A 27,550-nucleotide genomic window follows, 5' to 3' on the forward strand; every position below is an offset into this window, starting at 1 on the left:
TATAGGGACTTTGAAACTTATTTAATTCCTATGTAAAGATTCCCACATAAAATTTAAAATCTCAATTATACACCACGTGCTTCTTTGAAGAAACAGAGTAATTCAAATACTAAAAAAATTGACTATGTTTGGGAAATTCACCTATTGTGTATATACCATTAGAAACAGATGCTTAAAAAAAGACATTTTACAATGGCAGAAAACATATACACTAAGATTCCACACCAATTTTTATTTATATTTTGGGGCCTGAAACAAATCTTGTAATTACCCCTTGCAAATTACATTTTATTCTCTTAATGGTGTGGTTTACCCCCATTCCACAAAAACAAGTATGACTAATACACTAGAAATATTTTTTAAAGAACCTCTTAGACAGTTTTTATTAATTAATCCAGACCAATGATTGTCTCAAAAATTGAATCTATTAATATTCTGGTGGTGTTATTTTAGAAAAGACTTCATAACCAAATTATACATTTAATTAATTTATGTGTAAGTTTTAGCATTCACATCCCAAATCATGGAAGCTTTATCTTATAAAATCTTACCACTCAAGGTAAACATACTTCATTACATGTCAATGAAATAATGAATTTTCTGAATTATCCATAAAAATCTGAAAAACCCAAATATTTAATTATAACACTAATGTGTCTACTAATAATCACACACACCATGACTGTGTTCGTAAAAGTACCTACAGATTTAAATGATAAGAAGCTTGTGTAGTATGGCATAGTAAATTAAATTGTCAAATACTATTTTTGGCTCTAGTTCATATCTTGCCCAAAAATGTGCATATCATAGCCAGCAGAACTTTTCTATAGAATTTTATTTTGAAAATATTATTTCACTTGAAGATTGATCTAAAAAACATTTTAAGATATGAAAATGTTATACAACTTATCTATTACAAATTAATTGGATAATTCTACAATTAGGTATATACCATGTTAGCTCACCTACATAAAAAATATTGCACACTTTATTTTGTCTCCAGATGTGACTGATGTCTAAACTATATAGAATTCTAAACTATTTAAAAGTTATTCTGTGAAATGTCAACTTTATAAATACCAGAACTAAATGCACTGTAAAAACAACCATTTTGGTAAACATGCATTTATTCACAGTTGATTTATTTCCTCTAGATAAATGCATAAGCTGTTCCAAATTATTCAGGAACTTATGTAGAGGTACAAGAGCACACTATACAAATCTATTTTCTACCTTTGTTTTGAGGAAACACTGATCTTGGCAAAAATCTGGCTTATTTTAAATGAATTATTGCTGGTAAAAAGGCATACTTTAAAACATTTCTGTGACCTGCACCTGCTCTTTTTAAGATTTAAAAGCATTTGTTTTCAGAGATTTATCTGACTATTGTGACGTAAGTGAATAATCACATAAAAACAAACCCTGAAAGCAGTTGAGCATTAGAATGCCCGTGGAGCCTTCATTTTATTCATAAATTATGACTGCCTTATATGGCTAAACCACTCATTGAGCCTAATTTTAAGAACTGACAAAACCAAATCATTTCAATGTTATGAAACTGACACAAGCCTGCATAAAACAGCATTCCTCCACTGAGCTGAGGTCATAATATACTTTAAAAATATAAATAAATATATTGAACTGTGAGTCTTATTTCTATAATAACCCCCAAAGTGTTTAAAATATGCTTCTAAAATGGAAGTGGGTAACTGCAGAATATATTTCCAGACTTGACTATTAGTGTCAAACACAATCATTCCTTATAAGTAACTTTGATCGGTACACTGGCTGGATTGAATCCAGCAATTTCATTTTACAGGAGCGAACCATACTTTATACAGAGAATATATTACTTGAAAATCCCCCAAATAGCAAAAGTTTAGAAAGCTGTCAAGTGATTCCAAATGAAAAGTAAAGGTCTGTGTCTGGCCCTCTTCCACACCCTTAAAGTTGGAATTTGACAAAAATCCATGGGTACAATTTACAAGCTTTGACAAACTATTGAGATAAAACCATTTTCTTTGGGGCAAATGGGAGGAAGTACCTTTAAAACTTGTTATACAAAGTTCCAGCTGCCTTTTTATAAAAGTACGTTCCTTAAAATAAAATCATAAAATTAAGGTGCAAGAGGTTAACAAAAATGAACTAAAGAGCTTTATTGACATCACAGTACATTTGAGAATAATTTTAAGAACATTACAGCTGAAAGAGAATGGCATGTTTATATTCTTATTGTGCACTATTTTTTGAAAAAAAAAAAAAAGTAATACAAAGAAATCCTATTAACTTGAAGCAGCATTTGGAAAAAGTATACCTATATACAGATAAAAAGAAAATTCTGGTTTCACCTACACAGCCACAATGTGCCTCTATAATGAGACAAGCCCTTAAAACTCATGGAATTTTTTAAACATCATGGCATTCTTGCCACATCATTCCTCAGCGTTTACGACGGGGAGGGGTTGTTGATCTGCAAAAAAAAAAAAAAAAACAGGGAAAAGACAAAATTTAAAAATAAAAATGTATTTTAAACTAAAGAATGCAATTTTTAAATAAATAATATTATATAGGATTTCTAAAATTACTTAAGGCTATGATCATTTATCAAGTACCAAACTGAGTTTATTAAAGAGAGAGAGAAAGGACACTTTCAACTTTGAATAAATTCAGTCAAATGTTTTAAAAATCAGACAAAATACTTTAAAAAGTATACTACCTTGATCGGGACTTAGACTTGTGTTTGCGGCTTGCCTTCTTACCAGACCTTTGAGATTTCTCCATGGATCGCGATCGACTATGTTTAGGCTTCTTAGCCTTCTTTTCTTTGCTACTTCCTGGAGATTCAGAACTGCTCCTTCCACTAGAATCAGAGCCTGAATGTTTTTTACTATCTTTGGTAGTACTTTTCTTACTATCCTGTCTAGAATCATGTCTGATGATTTTAACAGAGATAGAACCACTCCTAGAGAATGTTCTTTCACTTTCTCGTTTCCTTTTTAACCTATCATCCTGACCACTGAACTTAAAATCTTTTTCTTCCCTTTTTTGTTTCTCTTTTCTTTTATCCTGTTCACGCTCTCTTTCTTTGTCTTTCTTTTTCCTATCTTTATCTATACTTCGACTCCTCTCTTTTTTCCTCTCTTGTTCTTTAGCCTCACCTTTATGTTTATGACTGCTCCCACTAAGATTTCCACGTTGATCATCAATTTTACGCCTATCTCGACTCCTACTGCGACTGGACCGATTGGTTCGCCTATCCCTTGAGCGACTTCTACTTCTACGTCTCTCTCGGGAAGGACTCCGATTTCTCCGTCTTTCTCTTTCAATGCTATTTCTATTAGATCTCCTCCTATCTCTAATCTTTATTCTAGCCCTATTGCTGTCTATTTTAATCCTGCGAGAGTAACTTCTACTGCGACTTCGTCTACCTTTAAGTGTTGGAGATCTACTCCTACTATGTCTCTTTTTCCTTTTAGGAGAAGAAGATCGAGAAGATGTGCGACTACTACCTGAGCTAGAACTGTATGAAGAGCTAGAGACAGTACTACTAGTACTACTACTTCTGCTATTGCTACTGGAACTACCACTACTAGAACTTCCTGATCTACTTCTTCCTTGTTTCTCTTTTTCTTTATGATCTTTTTTTGGTTCTAAAACTGACGTAGTTTCATTTGGAGTTCTTTTCTTTTCATTAACCGTATCACCGTCTGTTTCTCTTGCTTCTAGTAATGATAAACTATTTTGCTCTTTATGGATAAATTCATTCATCTCTTTTGTAACCCTTTCAATTTGCTGTTTTTCTTCTGAAATAGAAAAAAACAAAAATAATTAGAAAAGTCAAATGTACAATGAAAAACTCCCATACTACCAAACTATAACAATAAAGAAAGGCACATAATCAATGCCAAATTTTCTAGTAGCTACATTAAAAAAGTAAAAACAGGTAAAATTAATTTTATGAACCCATATAAAAAATTATTTCAACATGTAATTAAAAAGAATACTGAAATATCTTTTTTTCACATAAAGTCTTTGAAACTTAGTGTATATATTAAACCTACAGCACATTTCAATTTGAGTTAGCTATATTTCAAAAGCTCAAGAGCTACATGCAGTTAGGTAACCTCCTGGACAGTATAGCCACAGAATATCAAGGTGCAGAGAGAGGTACATTTGAAGCAAGTAAGAAAAAAATTTCCACCCTGGCTGGTGTGGTTCAGTGGAATGAGCGTTGGCCTGTGAATCAAAGGGTCACCAGTTCAATTCCCAGTCAGGGCACATGCCTGGGTTGTAGGCCAAGTATATAGTGGGTGGTGCATGAGAGACAACCAAACATCGATATTTCTCTCCCTCTCTTTCTCCTTCCCTTCCCCTCTAAAAATAAATTTAAAAAACTTTAAAAAAAGAAAGAAAAAAATTTCCCTGTTATCCAATAAGGCAACCTACAGGTAGTAAATAATTTATAGGAATTTTTTGGCTGCAAACTCTTAATAATTACCTTTCAAACTGTCCAAATGAGAATTTTCAAAAAAGAAATTCTAAATAAATATTATTTCACTGTTCCTATGTAAACTGTTAAGAATAGTACTTATTGCAGTATTTTACATATCCTTAATTACCCTAGCTACAAATTACTTTTCAATAGTTTTACAAGCATATTTATTCCATTTCAAAAATCATCTTTTCATTTTAAGAACTTTAACAAGAAGTTAAAATACACTGAAATACGTAATTTATAGCCCCTGAAATTAATCCCTCCCAAATTTCTCTTATCTTAATTATATATTTTGAGTACTATAATTTTGATTTTATATTTGGTAAAGATTGAAAATGAGCAAAAAACCTCAGTTTCAGTTATATCTCATATTATTTATAATCTAGCCTTGATTCCATCTTTTGATATTTTAGGCTGGTAGAAAAATGAAAATACAAACAAATAAAACTGGACAAAAATTAAGTGAATCTAAAAGATGTACCTTCCATCTGTTTATCATGTAACAGCTGCTGTTCCTTTTCTTTTCTCCAAAAAGCTTCCTGTTTTTGCCGGATCCGGTGCCGTAATTCCTCATCATCAGTGTCAGATGACTCAGAGCCTCTGTCACTCCTTTCATCTTCACTGTCTCCTGATCCATAACCACCCAGTCCACCTGTGTGCATAAAGCCCAGTCTATCATATGGAAAAACCATTCTGTGCACTAAAAACTTATTAAGGTTCGAGAAGAAAGCTCATTTCTCTTTTTCATTGAATTTTGTTGGAAGACTATGTTTATTCGGGGTGGGGAGAAGTATAAATTCCAATGCTTAAGGAGTTCATAGACCCCATGAAACTTGATACTTGGTATCTTATTCTTTCTGGAATATTTCATATATTTATCACCATAAAGGAATCATGATAATGGTTTTGTTTTAATGTCCATGCTAACCCATAAAACCATTTAATAGGGCAGTAACAAAGCCTCACTAAAGCACAATCAATTCAACTACCTTCAATTTTATGATGATCCTGAAAACAGTTTTACAATTTACTTTTTTGTTGTTCAAAGCTTAGAAATCTCCCAGTTATTGTGCTACGTACTTTTTCTCTAAAAAAATTAGAATATTGTAATTCTGACTATACAGAAATGATACAATGCTAAAACTACTCCCCACCCTGAAATGATCTAAATACTATTAATAAAATCACATGAGCATTTGGTTCTAGCCATTTCCGTTGATCCTCACAAAGATTAATTTGAAATGAAGATATGGAAAAGGCAAATTCAAGCTTTTATATACCTGATAATGTATCATGCAAATAACAAATTATGAACACATCATTACTATTCTAATATAAGATAAACCCTTTCCTCTATGGTAAACCTGGCTTGCTGTAACACAATCTAAATAAAGGTCCTTAAAAGCATTACTAGATAGGCTTTTCTCTAAGGCATGTATGCAATAATTCTGAAAGTGAGCTTAAATACTATCATGGCTAAATTATAACTTGCCTCAATAAACTACGAATGTCACATTTATAATAATCGCATTGTGACTGCTACAAAGAAAAAAAAAATAGGCAAACGTTTAGAAACTGATATAACCCTAAGACCTAGGTTTTATAAACTAAGTAGGAACAGTACAGTTTCAAAACAGAACATGTAGAGAGACAAGGTAAGTGTGATTTTTCCCTCTAAGGCCCTCTCACAAATAAGGAGAACACTTACCGAGTCCAGTGAGGGAAGCCAGTGCACTGGACTGTGCCAGCTGTTTTGCAGGAGCTTTGTATCACATCAACAACAGGAACAACATGTTAACACAAATAGCCACGATTTCATAGTCATGAGAGTCTATGGTATTGTTAAATCTACTACTATTGCTGCTTCTTGGGGAGAGAAGAAACATTAAAAACATAACATTCATTTTAAACCAGTAGCATGTCTGGCCTTGAAAATATAATTCTGATGTGAGTTGAAATTGGTTTATAATTAGAAAAAATGTTGACAGCATATTTTTATTTTTATTTTTGAGGTATGGCCCATCATTTAAATTTTGCTTTCAGTATATTTTTTAAGTGTTACTAAAAATTTGGGGCTGGGTGGGAAAATCACTAGCTTCTGCAGGAATTGTAAGAGGTAAACTGCGAAAACACTGAAGGTTCATAATTGAATTCATTAGTAAAACTAAATTGCATTAGAAGTCATACACCAATGCCATGGTATCTATAAAAAAAAATCAGGTGAAATAAATTGAACATCAAGAATCTTCCACAATACATTTTATAGAACAACAGCATCATTAGTAATTTGTGCTCAGATAGACTGGATAAAACAAAAATACTTGTGTAGCTGTAATATGGTGCCTATAAATCTAAACTTTCCCAAGGAGTAAAACATGCAAGAAGAGAATTTCAAGTATCAGCTAGTTATTTCAACAAGGACGACAACAACAAAAAAAAAGTCCAAAATAGCCACCAAAACCAAAACACCCCCAGAAAAACAAGCCAAGAACACCCACAATATACCTTTAGTTGCTTTCCGGTGGGCATCCTTGGCTACATAATAAATTTCTTCATCTGTGACATCCAGTAGAATTTCAGTCAGAAGCATTTTTGTCAGTAACATCTAAGGAATATACATTATTTCTAATTTATTATTATAGTTACTAATACAGTTTGACATTTTCAAAAAAAGTTAAAGGCAAACCCATTTTATAAGACATTTTTAGAGATGAGACCACATCAGCCATTCCAAGGAATAGAGTATCTTGAAAATTGTTCTAAAATACCAAAACTTTAAAAAAATTTAAAAATCATATGGATTAAAGGGGAAAAATGAGTTTATTTGTATAGAGAGACACTGAATCTAACTTGAGAGATGAAACATTTTAGAAGTCCCTATTAATAAAAATTCCCATAGGTGTTTTAAGTTGAAAGAAGTATCCTTTCATTTAATATTACTAGTAAGCAGTTCAACACTAGTTTCTTAACTCACTTAGGAATTCACATTAACCCTCGGCTCAAAGTAAAATTTGAGGGGAAAAAAATAAGGAAAAGGCAGTTATTTCATTTCATCAGATAAAGTCTCTTTTTTCTTGATTGCTGTGATATAGAGTAGTACAACAGACTTGAAATAGAGCTGGACTGTAGCACTGGTTTGGCTACACAAGAGCTGTTTCAAATGTGGACTACTACAGTTAGTACCCTAGACTCTCTGGGCTCCAGACCACAGTACTCATCTAATAAAATGAGAGTACGCTGAATCAACATCTGCTAAATACATTCCAAAGATCACTTGGCTTTCAATATGAGAAACGCAGCATTTTTTATTCCCAATCTCAGAAAAATGACAAAAACACATTTCACATAATAAGGCTTTGAGAAGTCTTACAATAAAGAAATGTTTACCTATGTTCCCACCCAATGCTTCCTAAACTTATTTTATATGAAGTCTTTTAATCATTCCCAGTATTCAAAAAACACACTTTAGAAAATAACAGATATGTTCCCTTGGGTGTCATATAGTAAAATATTGTTTAATTACAACATTGGTATTAGGGAATGTATTTAATAACTGCTTTATAAGCTGTGATTTCACATTATAAGTGTTACCTGGATTTTGCAGACATAATTGCCCAGCAAATCTATAGAATATAACTGTTTCATGAACTCTCAGTTTAAATGTTCAAGGTACCAACCAATAGTTTTAACAAATTGTAAACAAAATAAATCCTGTAATCTAATGTTTTATGTCAACTATACCTCAAAAAAATAATTAAAAAAAGAAATTTACATTTTTACCATTTGATACTCTTTCTCTTCTTCAGTCATCTCTGGTTCACTTTGCTCTTCTTGAGGAACTGGAGATGGACTTCTGGTGACTTTTCCACTGCTTGCAGCCTCAACATTTTCAGCATCTTCATCTTCCTCATCACTATCCTAAAAAAAGTAGTATTATGTATACCCCGAATTCATGCTTATAATTTTAAAATCACTATTTTGCCCATCCTACATTAAAGCCATAAGTTAAATAAAAAGTTTATGAAACAGATAGTGATATGACAGATTACATTTGGTAAAGTGCTACATAAGAGTAAGATTATAAGATGGCTTGTGAGATTCAATTATTTTAATTATTTTTTCAATTTAATTTTTTCCTTAGTCAATCTTGAGCTTATTTGATAAATAACCACATCATGCCCAGAGACTGACTTAATTAATTTCCATTATATATGATGGCTGAAATGAGTGGTTTGAGAATTTTGGGTAAATGAACCACAATCATATTATTCAGTGTTACTTTTACAGCTGTAAATGTAAGCTATTTACTTAAAAGCATGTGACTTAAAATGAAAAATCTGTAGTCAGTTTCCAGATCTCAGCTGGCCCTAAAAGTCTGTGAAATTTGCTTCTTTATAGCTATGTAATCAATAGATAGATTAGAAATGGGGTCTACTTCAGATGGAGGAAAAACCAGCAGTTTTTGTCTGTCTCTGTGTGAGTGTTAGGTTTTCAGTAATCCAAACAGTGTAGCTTACTTAAAGAGGGGACTCTGCTTTAGGCAAAGAAGTATTCCAGAGTCACATTTAGCAATCCTATTGAGTAAAAGTTAGGTGATCACCTAAATACTACTATGGCAAGACCATTTGGACCAGGAGAAGAATTCATGTAACACAAGCCCAAAGGCATCTGGGAGGAGGATAATCTCCAATTTTTTTACCTTAAAAAAACCACCAATTCTGGAAATCAACTATTTCAAGTAAAGATTTTTGTTTTTAGTTTTCAAGGTAAACTTTAACAGTGGGAGTCTGTAGTTTATTTTGTAATACCCAGAACAAAGAACACATCTTTGGCATGGTCCTTTATAAAAATAAAAGTAATTTTTGGCATTTATGGAATTAAAGCAAAATCAATGTCTTCTTAAATCTAGTTACCTTGCTGTCCTGGAGATTTATTTTTGAAGCAGAAAACAGCCTTGGGAGGAAGACCCAACTCCTAAGTGGGTATAAGCCAGTGCTGTGACTATCCTACCAGGTAGAAGCACACTACTGCTAAATTAAAAAATTCTGGAACCAAGATGGCGGCATAGGTAGACACACTGAGCCTCCTCGCACAACCAGAACTGACAGAGAATCGAACAGCAAGTAAGTCCGACACCAAGGAAATAAAAAATAAACATTCATCCAGACCGGTAGGAGGGGCGGAGACGGGCAATGGGGGCAGAGAGGACTCGCGTGGCCGTGGCGGGACCGAGACTGGCAGAGTGTGGGACGAACAGGGCAGGCAGTCTGACCACTAGCAGACCCTGCGGCCCCACATTCGCACACAAATAAACCGAGAGGGCCGGACTCAGAGTGGCGGAGAATAGGGCAGGCAGAGCGGTGGGTAGCACCCCGCGGCCCCACATTCGCGCACAGATAAAGCAGATAAACCAGACCAACGGCGGAGAGCAAAGCAGAACACGCAACCCAGGGCTCCAGCGCAGGGAAATAAAGCCTCAAACCTCTGACTGAAAGTGCCCGTGGGGGTTGGGGCAGCAGCAGGAGAGACTCCCAACCTCATGGGAGAGGTCATTGGAGAGACCCACAGGGGCCTAGAGTGTGCATAAGCCCACCCACTCGGGAACCAGCACCAGAGGGGCCCAGTTTGATTGTGGGTAGCAGAGGGAGTGGCTGGAATCCCGTGGAGAATGGAGCGGGCACCATTGCTCCCTCTCGACCCCTCCCCCACGTACAGTGTCACAGCCCAGTGACCAGCGTTACCCCGCCCTGGGAACACCTAAGGCTCTGCCCCTTTAAGTAACAGAGACGCCAAGACAAAAAAAAAAAAGGCCCAAATGACAGAGCACTTCAAAGCTCCAGAAAAAATACAAGTAAGCAAGGAAGAGATAGCCAACCTATCGGATGCACAGTTCAAAACACTGGTTATCAAGACGCTCACAGAATTGGTTGAATCTGTTCGAAAACCAGATAAAAAAATGAGGCCTATGCTAAGAGGAACAAAGGAAAATGTACAGGGAACCAATGGTGATGCAAAGGAAACTGGGACTCAAATCAACAGTGTGGACCAGAAGGAAGAAACAAACATCCAACCAGAAAAGAATGAAGAAACAAGAATTTGGAAAAATGAGGAGAGGCTTAGGAACCTCCAGGACGTCTTGAAATGTTCCAACATCCAAATTATAGGGGTGCCAGAAGGAGAAGAGGAAGAACAAAAAATTGAAAACTTATTTGAACAAATAATGAAGGAGAACTTCCCTCATTGGCAAAGGAAATAGACTTCCAGGAAGTCCAGGAAGCTCAGAGAGTCCCAAAGAAGCTGGACCCAAGGAGGAACACACCAAGGCACATCATAATTACATTCCCCAAGATGAAACAGAAGGAGAGAATCTTAGAAGCAGCAAGAGAAAAGGAGAGAGTTACCTATAAAGGAGTTCCCATAAGACTGTCAGGTGATTTCTCCAAAGAGACCTTACAGGCAAGAAGGGGCTGGCAAGAAGTATTCCAAGTCATGAAAGGCAAGGACCTACATCCAAGATGACTCTATCCAGCAAAGCTATCATTTAGAATGGAAGGGAAGATAAAGTGCTTCTCAGATAAGGTCAAGTTAAAGGAGTTTATCATCACCAAGCCATTATTATATGAAATGTTAAAGGGAGTTACCTAAGAAAAAGAAGATCAAAAATAGGAACAGTAAAAATGACAGCAAACTCACAGTTATTAACGACCACACCTAAAACAAAAACAAGAGCAAACTAGGCAAACAACTAGAACAAGAACAGAACCATAGAGATGGAGATCACATGGAGGTTTGTCAATAGGGGAGTGGGAGGGGGAGAGGGGGGTAAAGGTACAGAGAATAAGTAGCATAGATGATAGGTGGAAAATAGACAGGGGGAGGGTAAAAATAGTGTAGGAAATGTAGAAGCCAAAGAACTTATAAGTATGACCCATGGACATGAACTATAGGGGGGGAATGTGGGAGGGAGGGGGTGGGCAGGATGGACTGGAGTAAGGGGGGCGGGAAATGGGACAACTGTAATAGCATAATCAATAAATATATTAAAAAAAAATTCCTAAGCCACTCTTGCCATTCAACTGATGAACATTTAAATATTTAAAACTTTGTATTACTTTCAGTGTTTATGTCAAAAACTATAAAGTCTATTACATCCTCTAGTATAAGTATTTATTTATTTATTTTTAAAGATTTTATTTATTTATTTTTTAGACAGAGGAGAAGGGAGGGAGAAAGAAAGGGAGGGAAACATCAATGTGTGGTTGCCTCTCACACGCCCCCACTGGGGACCTGGACTGCAACCCAGGCGTGTGCCCTAAACTGTGAATTGAACCAGTGACCCTTTGGTTCACAGGCCAGCGCACAATCCACTGTGCCACACCAGCCAGGTCACAGTGTAAGTATTTACCTAAGTGATCAAAAAGGCAGATTTATTCTCTAGTGTCATTTTAACTTAGCTTTGTTTTAGAAACCACCACTAGGGTGTTAACTGTGCCAAAACAAAAGAATACAGATGTTGCACTGGCCTGGTAGCTCAGCTAATTAAAGCATTGTCCTGATAAACCAAGAATACAGATGTTTGTCAAGGTAAAATCTATCATGAATCCCACTGAAAAATTCCTCTCCAGAATGAAATGTTTCATAAACTCAATGACCCCTTTGTCCTTACTCTACCCTCAATAACATATACATGATATAAAAACAAAATCCCCAATATAGTTGCAAAAAGTAATCTCAGGAACATTATTTTTCTATAGACTAAAACATTTCAATAACCTTTTCATATGAATATCAAATGGAGTTTCAGGTCCAGGGACTCTACTTACAAATTTACTTCTCTGAGGTAAACGAGGGCCATCACCTCCTTCAGTATCTTCTGTAGTCTTCTTTTCTTTTTTGGACAACTGTGAACGCTGTTGTTCCATTCTTTCTTTTTCCAACTTCTTTTGCTTTTCACGTTCCATTTTTTCAAGACCTTCCCGAATCCAGGCTGGAAGAGTCCTACGTTTTACTGCATCTGTTTCACATGGAAAAAAGAAAATGTGTAAGTCAATTAAGTAAAAATCAAATGTATACCCTTATTCCTGAATTTCTACAAACTTGTGAATAAATTTTTTAGAAAAAGAATGCTGGTGCCACTTGAGTGTTTCTAACAAATGCTATCATTCTCATTGTCCAGCAAAACAGTGGTAATGAAAACAGCCCATTAAACATCATGCTTTTCTTTCAAATCAATACTCTTAAGAGCAGTATAAACATTGTATTAATGTTTACAATATGCCAAGGCACTAGAAAGCACATTAAACCATCATCTCAACTGTAAAAAAGGTCATATATAACCACTACCATTACTTGATCTCTTGCAAACAAGAAAACTGAGACCCAAAGAGATTAAGAGATGTGCTCAAGGTTACCAAGCCAATAAGTAGTGGTATTTCAGAGCAAAACTTACACTACACTGCTCCCTAAAATATTAAGACAGAAGAGAGTCAAACACAAGTCCATTTTCACACTGAAAATTCACTTAAACAAGTATTCCATTGGAATACTTTTTAATTTATTCCTTTAAGTTACAAAAGAAACAATAATCTCCCTAAAATGTCTACTTTGTGATAAGGAAAGACCTAAATGTTCTGGTCCATTAATTGCTGTAATTGGATTTCCAGATGTACAGTAGCATAAATATATAATTTATCATTGAAAATTATTATTATTAGTTAGTTCTAGTATGTTACTTAAATGAAATTTTCGCCCTGGCCGGATAGTTCAGTTGGTTAGAGCGTCGTCACAATACGCCAAGGTTTCGGGTTCAATCCCTGGTCAGAGCACACACAAGAATCAATAAATGAATGCATAATTAAGTGGAACAACAAATCGATATTTCTCTCTCTCCCTTCTCTCTCTAAAAATCAATAAATAATTTTTAAAAAAATGAAAATTTCTACAAAATACTTATGGAAAGTGAAATAACAAAAGGCAAATTAATCTGGCAGCAGTGTATCAGATGAACTGACAGTGGAAAGAAACCAGAGAGAAAAAGTAGGTGGTTTTAAAGGGGGAAATGCTCAGATATTGGCATAATGTAATCAAACAGTGAAAACAATAGATTAAAATGCTATGGCCATGATAAATTTATATCTTATCACCAAATCTATGTTTAAAGGTAAAGATTTATTTTAAAGAAAATTAAGCTTTTAATATTTTAAACAAATCTCCTTTGAAATTTTAAGGTTTATGACTATAAAATAATAGGTTTTAAAGTATCAATTCCTAACATATCAGAGGTATTAATAAGATATCCTTTTTATGTGATCAAGAAATGCCAATTGTGGTTCACTAAACTTAAATAGCTACCAATTTGTGGAGGCTCCTGCTTCACAGGAAGTGTAATAGGTGAGCGCTGCCGATCCCTGAATGATGATGGCCTTTCTCTTCGATTTTGGGGAGGTGCCGGAGGTCCTGGAGGTCCTGGTTGCCAATAAGGAGGATGAAATCCACCTTGCGGTGGACCAAAAGCAGCCCCATGCTGAAAGAGTATTGCAGTTTATTTTTCTTCACAGTCATACAATATATACTCTGGGACACACGTGTGTTATGAACTGGGACAGTAGAAATCCATGTGTGCAGCAAATCCAAGAACTCCACGGTCCTAATACCCACCAATATTTCTGTAACCCCAAGAACCTAGGCTAACTTTTCTTAAGAAAAATATTTTCTGCCTACAAAAATGCAACAGCTATCTAAAATCCAGGGGATACACTATTTTTAAGAAGCAAAGAAAAAGATATATGTGAACTTTTTCATTCTGTATCCATTTAACTAATCCTTTCACTACCATAAAATCAAAATGTCAATTTTTCTGTAACTAGATAATAGAGGAAAAAAATTTTAAATCGATTTCAACTTTCCAGTGCTTGTGAATTTAGGTTATTTCTATAATCTTGCAAGAAATAGCTATTTTAAACAAAGATAAAAGTCAATGAATCATTATATTAAGTATTTTCTTTAATTTTACATTTCCAGAGGCCTTTCTAAGCCAGTTGCCAACAGAGTTCTTTGTCTTTTTAGCAAGGGAATATACCAAGCAAATGTGGTACAGGTAGAAGCTTCCTGCCACAAAAACTACCATATCCGTATATCAACTATGAGTACGCAACAAGTATGTGAATATGTATGAATAAGATGATTACTGTCTCAAGGTGACTACTGCTTATATTTATGTTCATTACCCATATGATCAGTGAAATAATGTATGGTTTTATTTTTCAAAATTTTAAATTATGATAGCTTTATAAGGTAACAATTACAATTTCAAAATGACACCTAGCATTATAATTTAAGGGTAGAGCCTAGCAGAGTGGTTTGAGAAAATAATGACACTATTCTCCATAGAGTTCTATGTCCCTAGGAATGAATTAGATGCTCCAAAGGAAATTATGTACAGTTCCAATGTTACATTAGAATGGAAAAAAAAAATGACAGCACTAGAAAAAGTCGTAACTTTACACAGCAGAAGGCACTGCATTTAGAAAATCATCTATGTTCTTCATGTCTTAACCATAATTTTATTGATAAATAATGTATTCAATTACTGTGCATTTTCTAAACTTTATTGAACATTTAAATATACCATTTTGAAATTATAAATTAAAAAACATCATATAACTCTTGCACTTGCACATCTTCATTTTATCCAAATTTTTCCCTAATGATCCTCTATACCACTTTCCTAAGCAAATCACACAAAAAAAATCTAAATGATTTTAATACTTAAAAACTGGTAACTTTTCTGAGACATAATATGCACTTATCTGCATAAGACTGAAAAGTGAAACACATATCTCAGGTACTCTTTCTTGGTGAGACAAACTTCCAAAGAATGGATTATGTGCACATCTACAATATTAAAGCAATAAAATATCTTTCACCTGATAGTCAAACTGGTTCACTGGGCCCACTGCAAAATTATCGGGTGGTCCACCAAAGTTGTGATTGTTCTGGTTAAAAATATGCCTGTTGTCAGGGGCAAATTCCCCACTGTCCTGACTGTTGCTGTCTTCAGAAGGAGGAACAATGTCCATTGGGCCTGGTGTTGGTGGCATCCATGGCTGATCTGGAGGGGGATGTGGGGGTTGCTGATGCATTCCCCATTCTATTTAGGATTTAGGCATAAAAACATTCGACAGGGAGTTATAACAAAATCAACACAAAATTTTTAACTCTCAAGATAGCTCAGTAAATAAATGAATATACAAATTATGACTTCTTGGTCAAACTCCTTTTGTATACCTTAAAAATAAGCAATGAATTAATCTAAGAAATAATTCAAATGACCTAACTCCTCTTAATTCATATCCTAAACAAATGGAAACCAAATGCCCAAATTTATCTTTAATAAATGTAACAAAATCCACAGCAATTTTTTTTGTTGTTGTTGAACTTTTCTATTTCTGTTCAGTAACAACACCATAAAAATAATGCTTAGGGATCTTATATAACTTCTTTCTTCCACGAACACATTTATCCTCACAACATCCCTGTGAGGTAGGGACAAATAGGTATTATTTTTGCCAATTTCAGGAGGGGAAATTGAGGCACAAAGTAATAATTCATTTGCCAAGGTCACAAAGAAAACCCGTAGAGCAAAGTCAGGGAAGTGGAAATGCTAGGGTGAGTTATTTATAAACTTAAACATGGGAACTAAAACATCTTCAAACTTGAGAAAATTTAGCATAGCTTTAAGAAAACTAGAAATGAACTACTCTCCATAATAATGAATATTAAAATGTTTGTCATACTTTTAAAAATGATGTTGGTGAATTACTTTCTGAGTTTTCCATTCTTACATTGAGAAACAAAAATAAGTATTAATAGGGAAAGGGAGATATGACTTCACCAATCAACACACTTAAATGTTAGATTCCTCTATAAATAAATTGAAGTGACTATTAAAAATAATAGCACAAGTGATGGAAAACTGAACTAGCATCAAGGAATCTAAATCATACTGTGAAGTAAAAAAGCAAGCAAGCAAACAAACAAAACAGATAAAAACCTATGGAAGATCTTCATTATGTAAAAAAAGGGAAGTAAATATGGGTAGATGGTAGGGGCAGAGTATATTTGACAAACTAATTTGTCACATAGTGACACAATTTTTCTTTAGAGACTAGACATGTTTTGCTCTGCCAGTCCTGCTTCTGAAAAGGCCAGAGGTTGCAAGAGAGACCATAGAATGCTCTCTTCCCTAGATGCCAAGTGAGGTTTCCAGTGTTCCCAGCCCCTGTCAGCCTAGGAATGAAGAACCAAGAAAAGAATCAACTGAGTGCCACAATGCTAGCAGACTGAGTACAGAATAATTTTAACCACAAAATTTCAAGGTCAAATCTAATTAAAACTGCCTATTCTTTAAGCATTAATATCAAGAAGTCACAAGGCTAAGCAAATTAAACAATTTAAGTTTAATCTTTTTTTATTTTAAAAACAGTCCTAAAATTTGGAAAACATAAACAACAAACCTGGTTGCCACATCCTGTTAAAGTTTGAATCCCCTTGAAAATTCCCATGATTGTTTGGACCAGATTCCATTGCAGACATATCTTGTCCATTTGGCATCATTCCTGGTGGTTGTTCTACCATGCTTTGCTGCCCTGAAGCTTCTCTTTGGGCAATCCAAGCTTGAGCCAATGCAGCCCAGTCAATCTGGCCTAACAATTTAACACAGCAAAATTTATCATTCAAAATACAGGAGCTAAAAGAATAGTGCCTCTAAGTAAAACAAGCATCCCAGCAATTCCTTACCAGAGATTTTAAGTATTACTGAATGTTATGACCAAAAGGATACTAAGAAAAGAACCTATATTCAGGGTACAAAGTAAAATAAACTACTTGAGACTTCCTGTAAAGGACTCCACAAAAACACTCTAAACCAATTAATTTCTAATATTATTAACTCATAAAAAATTTATCCTTTGCACTTTAGTTTACTGAGGTTTTTAAAACTCTTAAAAAAAAAAAAACCAAAAACAAATTCTTCCTTCAGGCCTACACTGGACCCTGAAGACCTTGGATGAGTATAGCTATCTATACTCCCTATTCCTCCTCAGTCACCCTTTTTTAGTTAAGGCTCTCTTCTCTAGTCAAAATATATTTCTAACAACTTATCAGTCATTCTTTACTCAAAATTCATTGTCCCTACTAATTTAAAGGTCCTCCTTTCCTTCTCAAGTTTCTATACTTAACATTTTAAGATCTAATATTATTAATAAAGGAAATAAAGTAAAATAAGATAATTTTTCACACCTCAGTTTAGTAAAGATTAAAAAGATATTCTCATACATTTTGATGGAAACATAAATTGGCATAATCCACATGGAGTTAAACTTGGCAATGTCTATCTAAAATTTTCCAAATATGCAACTGTTATCTAACAAACCTAGTTCTTAAATTTTTTCGTAAGAAAATAATTGGACACATGAATAATGATATGCATATGAAATTACAGAATTGTTTTTAAAAGTAAAAACTATAACCAATCAATTACCCAAAAGTAGGTCAATTAAATTACAGTATGGTGCTATAATAGAATACTATGTAGTTATTTAAAAAATAGGTTCAGATTAAGCCAATAAAGGTAGGGCAGTGGAAGGGGTCATACCAATGAAACAAAATTAACCATGACTTAAAGCTAATAAATGGGGGCTCCCTATACTGTTTTTCTATATCTGTCTATGGTTGAAATATTGCATAATAAAGAGAAATGATTTAGCATCCATTAACTGACTATTATCTACACAGAATTGAAAGACTCAGAATTAACAGAAGTATGCTTTACTTAAATTACACATTTAAGGAAGATTTTGTAATCATGTGTAATAGAATGTACACCTGAACCCCCTATAACCCTATTAACCAATGTTATCTCAATAAATTCAATAAACTTTTTTAAAAAGGGGAAAAAAAGACTCCACTTTCCTTAGAAAAAAAGAACTAGTTTTAAAGATTAAATACTGACTGTAACATGATCCAATAAACCAATTCCAACTCCATCTCCCTTAATCAGATCGAATATCCCCCACTTATCTCCATATGTTTTTCCTCACCCACCCTCCAAATTCAGTTTGTGTCCTTACTTGGATCCTGCTGGTGCTGGAATGACTGCATCCACTGTTGTTGGTTCAAGGGCCATTGCTGCCAAGGCTGTCCTCCTTGATCCCACATACTGACTTTAAAAATATATTGGATTTTCTATGTTCAACAAAATGAACACAAGTTAAAAATGATGAGAGTTCTTTAATTTTAAAAGCTCACATGGAAATTATTACATGATGACACATTTATGTGATCAGAGCTCAAAAATTCTGGTCAATAGGTTGCCAGAGGCAACTGGAATTTTTAGGCTGGCAAGCAAGAATAGAAAATTTCATGTTAATACTGATGTCAGTGTGGTGATAAGCATCAAATCAATTTCGCTCAAAAAGGGAAAAAACCTAATTTCTCCCCACTATAAATTTCTGGAAATATAATTATTTTGAAAGTAGTAAGAAAAAAATGTGATTTAATCTCCCTCAACCAATACTCCTTGAAGAGGGAAACCAAATAGCCCCAGTTAATGAAGGAAAACTATTCCTTCTAAATAATTACAGCTAATTAATGCTTAAGGTAGAATATTTTAAAAACTTCCATACTGCCAAACTAATAAAACAATTCAGACAATCTTAGAAGTAATAGTAAATCATAATTCAAAGGTTGTCGAAATATCATCCTACAGATTTAACAATCTGTAATGGTGTCTCCTCATGAGATACAATATTATGTCCCCAGAATCACTATAAATATTTTCACCAAAAATGTTTAATTGAATCCAATCAAGCTTTTCGATCTCACTTCTAGTGTGAAGGAACTATAAGGGGACAAAGGAATGAGATAAACAGTATCAAAAGAAACAAATAAATCCAGCAAGTGGATAGTTTACAAGACCAGATTCCTTTAACATGGAAAAGATTAGGGGAGAGAACATATGTTAATACATATTAAATCTAGATAATGGGTATGGGGAAGGAGGGGTCTCATACTAGTTTACCTTCCCATAAACTAGTTTGAAAACTCTCATAGTAAAAATTTTAAACCCTATACATCCAGTATCTTTGTACTTTATCCAACACTGATATATAACCTTGTTCAAGAACCAATGATACATCTGGTAAAGCAGCATTATGTTTCTTCATTTTTATATCCCAGGGCTTAGTATAAAGTAAGCATTAAATACATGTTTACTAAATAAATCCTTCTAGACTGACCCTTTCCTCTAAAAATAAGACAAAGCCTTAGTATTGCAGCATTACAAAAAGAAGCCAGATAACAAGAAAGAGACACCAACTCCAATGGGGCAATGGCTACTATACTCAGGCTCTTAAGAGTTTAAAACTCCAGTCTTTGCAGCATTTTCAGAATATCTTATAATTCTATCAATGACAGATGTTGACCTCTCAATTGAAGAACACTGCAGATTAGAGAAGATGCATTCCTTTCTTACCCTGACTTATGAGTCAAGTGCACTTATCTTCTAGTTGCATGAATAGTGGCATTTTTAAAATACAGCAAAATAGGCACTAAATAGCACCACAGTAGAGGTCAACAACTGAACTGGGTATTAATTCCAAGCTAAATACACTTTTTCTTTTCTTCTCTTTTTTAAAGATTTATTTGTAGAGAGAGGGAAAGGGAGGGAGAAAGAGAGGGAGAGAAATATCAATGTATGAGAGATACATCAATCAGTTGCCTCTTGTACATCCCTAACCAGGGGCTGGGCTGCAACCCAGGCATCTGCCCTGACCTTGGAAGGAACCAGCAACCTTTCAGTTTGCAGGCCGGCATTCTGTCCACTGAGCCACACCAGCCAGGGCTAATTATACTTTTTCTAATCTCTCTTCAGATTGATTTTTGTTCCTCTTCCCCTTCTTCCCCACTCCTCTTTTCCAACTATACCTTTAAAACCCTTTAAAAAGTAAATGACTCATTACAGCCCTTGAAAAGTAACTTAAATTATAATTTTAATTAAAAAGTAACAAACCCAGAATAAATATCAACTGCTATATTGACTGACCTCAGAGGTTCACCTTGTTTAAAATTTAGATTGATTCATACTAGGGACAGCTTAGAAGCACAGCACCAAGATTACTTATGTCCTGGAAAAAAAAAAAAGGGGGAGTGTAAGTTTGCTCTTAGATTATGAAAAATTAGAATAAAAATAAGTTCTAGAGATGTAACATGAAAATGTGATCATCTCTAAGTTAATTTGGAACTTTTTATTCCACTAGCTATAATGATGAAGTATTTACCATTATAAGGTTAAGGGAGACAGGTACATCAGAAATGAGAAGGCAACACTTTTCAACATTTTTTCTTTCAAAATATCTTTTTTACTTACTTGAAAAAATCATTAACAACAGAAAACAGTGTCAAACAATTTAGGGACTGTCATATATGCTGAGAAAGAATTTGAAAAGAACATCTCACCCACCTGGTATTATTGACTGGTACAAGCAAAGTAATAAATGCATTAATTTAGATTTTTCTATGGAATTCTAAGTTTAAAAATTAACACCAGCAAGAAAAGAACAGCCTATCTCACATAGATTCATTTTCTTCCCACTAGATCAACAGCTTTTCAAAAGCTGATAGACATTCTATTCATCCGTTTATATTTCAAAAGGTACAGGTCAGCTTCCTCCACATAGCAGTCACTAAACACCAAATAAATGGTCTGTAGCTCCTTCTTTCTGTTTACTTTTAAAGGTTAATGACAGAGAAGCTGTTGATCTACATTTATGAGAACCAAGAATCTGGCGTAAGAACAGCTTGGTATTTTCCAAAGTTCTAATGGCATACTAGAATTCAATACATAATTTTCCTGTTGTAGGCTGTAAACTCATACAATGCAGGCATTATAACTAGCGCTATACAGTGCCTACTGGAGTTGTAAGTAGATATGTGCTTAGTATAATCACTTGAATGGTGAAAATGATGTGTATTGACTCCCTACCATCATTTCCAATACATAGATTTACTTTTCTAGAAATCCCTCTAAACAAAGTTTCTTTTACTTATGTTTAATGGTTTTTACGGACAAACTTTTCAGTTCTCCTTTTAAGTTTTCTGGTCCTCACATGTCACCTAGACTTCAGAGCACAAGTTCTGATTCATGATACCTACCTATACCACTCACTAGTTGTATGAATGTGGGCAAATAAACTACTCTCTAATCCTTGGTTTTCTCATCTATAAAATGGAGGACATGGTAAGTGTCTATCTCACATGGTAATTGTGAGTATTAAATGAGAAATGCATGAAAACTCAGCACAGGAAGCTTCAATAAGCAGCAGTTAATATCAACACCAAGATTGTCTTAGCATCATTTTTGATAGCTTTCCTCAAGTTTACAACTAGTAGGGGGAAAGCTGATCAAGCCAACCCATTTCTACTCAATTCCATTTTCTTCTCTGAAAGCAATCTAAGACTTTTCCAGATTTCATTTTATCTTTGGGGGAAAAAAATCTTTCTGTCCCTATTCTTCACATTGAAGTTTTTATTATTTAAAAAGAAAAAAAATTAAAAATTTCCTATACACAGAGATTTTTACTTGTATATTTTCAAGAGTTTCAGTTGTATTACTTGTAGCCATTTTTCTGTTAAAACCAACCACTTCTACTTTTACTATGTTTCCCAAAGCTTTTCTCCTCCAAAGGTTTTTATGAAAGCTACTAGTCAAATACAATGTTTGATACACTTAAGCTGAGAAAAATATGGAGAGGTGAAACTCGGAGAAGTAGAGCAGAATAAAAACATGCAAAGGTAACAGGAGTCAAGAAAGTAAGAAGTTAGGAGCTATTTAATAAAATTCTTCAAGTAAATCTGCAGTTGAGAGACTTGATTTGGCTACAGAGGATGAGTGCCAAATGAGGATGTTGGTAAAGCACCAAATGATTAAGTCTTTTGGGAAGAAAATGTAATTCAGAATCGTAGTATTTTATCAAAATTGTGACCCACCAATTCCACTTGAAGGACTTAAACCATGGATGAAGATACCATGTCATTCAAAAACCTGCAGTGTGTTTGTAACAGTGAACATTTTTTAGTGATATTCTCAACCAAAGGGCAATAGATTAAGAATGAACCATACAGTGGACTCCTATTCAGCCATACAAAAAAATATGGTAGACTTTTTTTTTTAAACCCTCAACCAAGGATATGTTATTTTTTATTTTAGAGAGAGAGGAAAGGAGAGAGAGAAACATCGATGTAAGAAATATCAATCAGATAGATGCCTCCTCTACATGCCCAGCCAGGGATCAAACCCACTACCCAGCTATGTGCCCTGAGGATCGAACCCATAATCTTTTGGTGCATGGGCTGATGCTCCAACCAACTGAGCAACCCAGCCTTGGCTGATAGACTTTTTTTTCTTCAGATTTTATTTATTTATTTTTAGAGAAAAGGGAAGAGAGGGAGAAAGAAAGGGAGAGAAACATTGATATGCCAGAGATACATTTGATCAGTTGCCTCTCGCACACCCCCACCTGGGGACCTGGCCCACACCTAGGTATGTGCCCTGACTGGGAATCAAACTAGTGACCTTTCCATTTGCAGGCCAGCACTCAACCCACTGAGCCATACCAGCCAGGGCCAGTAATTTTATATGCTGAAATATATTGATGTACAAATTGTATTAAGTGGGGGGAGGGGGGTGGGGAACACCTAGGTGATACAGCATGAATGATGACATCACTTGAGGTTTTTTCCTTTTTAAGAATGCAATTTCATATACAAAATTCCAAAATTACACAGAACTGTTAAAACTGCTAAGCTCGCCCTGACTCGTGTGGCTCAGTGGAATGGGTGTTGTCCAGCAAACTGAAAGGTTGCCAGTTTGATTACTGTTCAGGGTATGCTTGGGTTGTGGGCCAGGTCCCATGTTGGGAGTGGGCAAGAGGCAACCAATGTTTCTCTTGCACATTAATGTTTCTCTCCCTAAAAACAAATAAAAATAAAATTTAAAAAACCCTGCTAAGCTCTGGATAGCGAAAACAGAGATCAGGGAATTTTTATATTTTATTTTATATTTTTCTGTATTCTTTGAATTATTTTATCATGAGCGTAGTTTTAGAAATAAATCTACAGGTTTTTCTTAAATTTTTCTTTATTGATTGATTTTAAAGAGGAAGGAAGAGACAGATGGAGGGGGGTGGGGGGGGGGGGAGCACACCAGCAGGGCCCTGCTGAAAACTTTATTACAGACTTCTGTCCTGGAGAACTGTGAAAGGATAAATTTCTGTTGTTTTAGGCCACTTAGTTAGTGGTAATTTGTTATAGAATCTCTAAGAAACTAATACAATCAGAAATGACCATCATTCATCTTACCCATCTCTTAAGATGACTCTCTGTATTAGAACATTGCTTTGAGATTCTTAAAAATAAATACTTGTTTAAATGACAATTATAGACTATGAGACAAGATAAATGAAAATGAAAATTTGCCCTGACCAGTGTGACTCACTTAGTTGGGCATCCTACTGCAAAGCGAAAGGTCTCTGGTTAGATTCGCAATTGGGGCACATGCCTGGGGTGCACCTTCAGTCCCAGGTTGGGACTCCTGCGAAAGGCAACAGATCGATGTTTCTTTCTCCCTCTCTTTTTCTCTCCTTTCCCTCTCAACTGCAAAATCAAAGAGATACAGAAGCACATCTATCCTTTGATGCATACTGTCAAATATTTCTCACATCAAATTCAAAGTTTAGAAACTACAAAATGTAATAATCCTCTTCTCCCCCGTCCTTTCAGTCCTACACACCAGATGACTGGCCTCAAAATAAAAAATTCATTTGTTCAACTCAGGTTAGGTGGAAATGGCACCAGTAAAAGTTAATCTTGTAATCATTTGAAATGTGGTAAAAAAAAAAATTTGCTACTTTATGCAACATGCATTTTGATATATATTGGGATACTTTGCAACTTGCAGCTTAACAGAGGTATTTTTTAAAAATTGGAGAATTGGATACTTTGTTTATAGATACCAATAAAAGTGATATCTGAAAAACAAATGAAAGCAAGAGTCTAAGGTAACAACACCCCAGTACATATCTTGGTTCTCATACCATTCTATGATAAAAGGAATCAGGGATCTATAGAGAAAGAGCTGATTCTTAGAACTGGGGCATACAAAATGAGCCTGGAGCATCTTGTAGTACTAGAAAGAAAGTGGGAAAGAACAAAAGAGGGAGAGCAGAGGGAGAGGAAAGGACAGAATGAGGGCATGCCAAAGCGGCATAGCAGACAACTGAAAGAACTCCTAAAGTCCAAAACTTAAAAAAAAAGTGAGCAAAAAATAAAATAGTACTTAATTATAACACAAATTATGCCATAAATGTCTGAGTCCATGTTGATATAAATATATGATGAATAAATGGGAGGGAAGAGACAAATCTGCCAGGCAGAATTCTAATAAATTATGTAGATACTCCACCCTAAAGGAGGGAGAACATAACTCCACTTCTTAAGCATGAACTGTACAAAGGGACTTCCTCCCAATGAGTACAGTATGAAAGGGAGGAGTGGATATGGGAGAGTAACTTTACAGTGTAGAAACTTGACAAACACTACTTCAAGCAGGTGATCAAGGTCAATGTCAATGTGGGAAGTCATTCTTATAGTATGTGTCCTTGATATGATGCCTCTGTGATTTTCCTCCCCAAAAGCCCTAACACCAGTCTTATGTGAAAAATATCAGACAAATTTCAATAGCAGGGCATCCTAAATATACCTGACCAGTACTCTTCAAAACTATCAAGGTCATTGTATTAATTTACTAGGCCTGCCATAACAAAGTACCACAGACCGGGAAGCTCAAATAACAAACTTATTTCCTCATACTTCTGGAGGTTAGAAGTCTAAGATCAAAATGTCAGCAGGGTTAGTTTCATTCTGAGGCCTCTATCCTTGGTTTGTAGATGAATGCCTCCTCCCTATGTCTTTACATGGTCTTCTCTCTGAGTCCTAACCTTTTTCTTACAGGGATACCAGTCATAATGGACTAGGGCCTACCCTAATGAACTTATTTCACTTCTTTATAGATAGTATCTCAAAATAAAGTCACATTCTGAGATAATGAATTAGAACTTCAACATATGAATTTTGGAGGGACACAATTCAACCTCAGTCACTGAAAACAAGGAAAGCCTGAGAAACTGTCACGACCAAGAGAAGGCTAAAGACACATGACATATGGTATCCTAAATGGGATCCCGGGACAGAAAAAGAACACTGGGTTAAAACCTAGAAAATATGAATAAACACACACTTCAGTAATAATAATGTGTCAACATTGTGTCCATTAATAATAGTGTGCCCATTAATTGTGCAACGAAAGTATCACACTAATGCATGTTAACAGCAAGAGAAACTACATATAATGGAAGTTTGGGGTGTTTATGTGGGAATTCTGAACTATCTACTCAATTTTTCTGTAAATCAAAAACTGTTCTAAAAAATAAAGTCTATTAGTAAAACAAAAATTACAGACTCCTAAGAACACCTTGAAAAAACATTTACTTTCCCTATAGCTCCAGGACACTTTACAAAGCAGTCCAACGAGTGAATCTTTACAGTGTTCTGGTTTGTTTTTATGGTTTGTGCCTTGCTGCCCTCCAACCAGAAATTCCAAGTTTATTTTGCTCTTCTATTAAATAACCACCTACAATCAAAATTTGTCGAGTCCCGAGATGTTCAGATGACAGTAATATTCACCACAGGATAATACAACTGAAATACTGGACACTTCCTCTTTCCCTCGTGGAGCTTAACAGATAATACCCATCACCAGATAAAAAGAAAAATACAAACTAAAGAACTCAATAGAGTTAACAGGTCGTTTCTGCCCTTGGCTGCGCCTGCGTAGTCTGAGCCGCACAGCGCTTAGGGTCCAGATCCGGGCCCTCCGCCTCCTCCGCCCCGTCGCATCCCCCTCCCCACAGGGGGTTCCCACTGCGCACGCGCAATGCTTAACGGCGGGTCAGGAACCGAAGAATCAGTCCCTTCTCACCCGAGAAGAAACTCCCACAGTTAAGAGAAAGGGGTCTTGAGCGCTCTCTTTCATGGGAACATTTCCTTTTAATCGAGAGGACCGTTTTGATTCACCGAAAGTCAGACGGACGCCGAGGCTGTAAGGGAATGAGGTTCCAGCGGTCGCGCCAAACAGTGTACGCAGCTTACGTGTTTTAAGTTATGCTACCTTCGCCACAGAAACCAAGGTGGTTGTAATGGCCCGGCAAGTTCCCATGCGTAACCGTTCTCTTCCACTTACCCACTGTGGTTCCGGCACACCGTTGTTGCCACCGTTCGCGTAATATCTCTCCAACCCTTTCAAGGCTTCTACTTCTTCAGGAACAAGACAAGATGGCGCCCGAGCAGTCTCACCCGGAAGTAATAACAATAACATCCGCTGGTCATCTGAAGCCATACGGTCCCGGCATCCTGGTGTTTGAACGCAAAACGGTACCCAACTAACGTGTTTCCGCGCCATTTTTGTTATGGGCAATACCACCGGGACTCTGTAGTATACACACCGTGGAAGTGTCTGAACATTCCTGCATATTAATCTTAATGAAGCCAGTGCCATACATACCCGACCCATTTTCATCTTTAATTGGTCAGAAAGCCAAGAGCTTAAGTGTTCTGTACAGAACGCCCTGATTTTTTTTTACTTTAACAACGCTATCCTCCTCCAAAAGGAGGAGGTTCTTCACTAGGAATACTAGCTTCGGAAAAGAGGGCTGAGTTTGTGGAACTAATTTCAGACTACGGAAGGACCAAAGGATCAAAATGAACAACTGCCAGGTTGCTTGGTGCTCCTGGAGTAGCATTTCAGGCTGGCCACAGTCCGGTGCGAATTTCTGAAGTACTCTGGTCTTCGGTTTCAGAGAGCGCAGCCAAGGGCTCCGCCTCAGGCAGACGGGACATTAGCTAAGTGGCCAGAATAAATGGTAACGATGGCGGGGACCTTAC

The 27,550-nt window shown here is 35.6% G+C and overlaps 1 protein-coding gene across 3 annotated transcripts; it reads right to left on the bottom strand.

Moving 5' to 3' along the window:
• Positions 1-817: 817 nt before the first annotated feature.
• On the bottom strand, positions 818-26,983 carry PNISR (PNN interacting serine and arginine rich protein). Of its 3 annotated transcripts, XM_024551751.3 has the most exons (13): positions 26,850-26,982; positions 20,598-20,679; positions 18,625-18,739; positions 17,011-17,199; positions 15,421-15,644; positions 13,847-14,018; positions 12,319-12,509; positions 8,276-8,413; positions 7,001-7,100; positions 6,204-6,257; positions 4,977-5,147; positions 2,717-3,803; positions 818-2,470 (listed from the first exon to the last, which is right to left on the bottom strand). In XM_024551751.3, the coding sequence occupies exons 3-13, from the start codon at positions 18,710-18,712 to the stop codon at positions 2,440-2,442; spliced, it is 2,445 nt and encodes an 814-aa protein (XP_024407519.1). In that variant the 5' UTR covers positions 18,713-18,739; positions 20,598-20,679; positions 26,850-26,982; the 3' UTR covers positions 818-2,439. The 3 variants fall into 3 exon arrangements, with proteins under 3 accessions (XP_024407519.1, XP_071075756.1, XP_053769562.1); XM_071219655.1 differs by lacking the exons at positions 818-2,470; positions 2,717-3,803; positions 4,977-5,147; ... (1 more) ...; positions 7,001-7,100; positions 8,276-8,413 and having other exon boundaries at positions 12,469-13,308; positions 26,850-26,983; XM_053913587.1 differs by lacking the exons at positions 818-2,470; positions 2,717-3,803; positions 4,977-5,147; ... (4 more) ...; positions 13,847-14,018; positions 15,421-15,644 and adding an exon at positions 15,653-16,783 and having other exon boundaries at positions 26,850-26,983.
• Positions 26,984-27,550: the final 567 nt, after the last annotated feature.

Source organism: Desmodus rotundus, chromosome 11 (assembly GCF_022682495.2).
Source record: "Desmodus rotundus isolate HL8 chromosome 11, HLdesRot8A.1, whole genome shotgun sequence".
Lineage (NCBI taxonomy): Eukaryota > Metazoa > Chordata > Mammalia > Chiroptera > Phyllostomidae > Desmodus > Desmodus rotundus.

Excerpts from the sequence above, each read along its gene's own strand:
- PNISR (XM_024551751.3), bottom strand. The coding sequence starts at position 18,712 with ATGTGGGATCAAGGAGGACAGCCTTGGCAGCAATGGCCCTTGAACCAA. Across the intron at positions 7,101-8,275 it reads AAGAGAAAGAGTATCAAATG|ATGTTACTGACAAAAATGCT; the intron begins GTAAAAATGTAA and ends TATATTCCTTAG. Across the intron at positions 5,148-6,203 it reads GGCTTCCCTCACTGGACTCG|GTGGACTGGGTGGTTATGGA; the intron begins GTAAGTGTTCTC and ends TTATGCACACAG.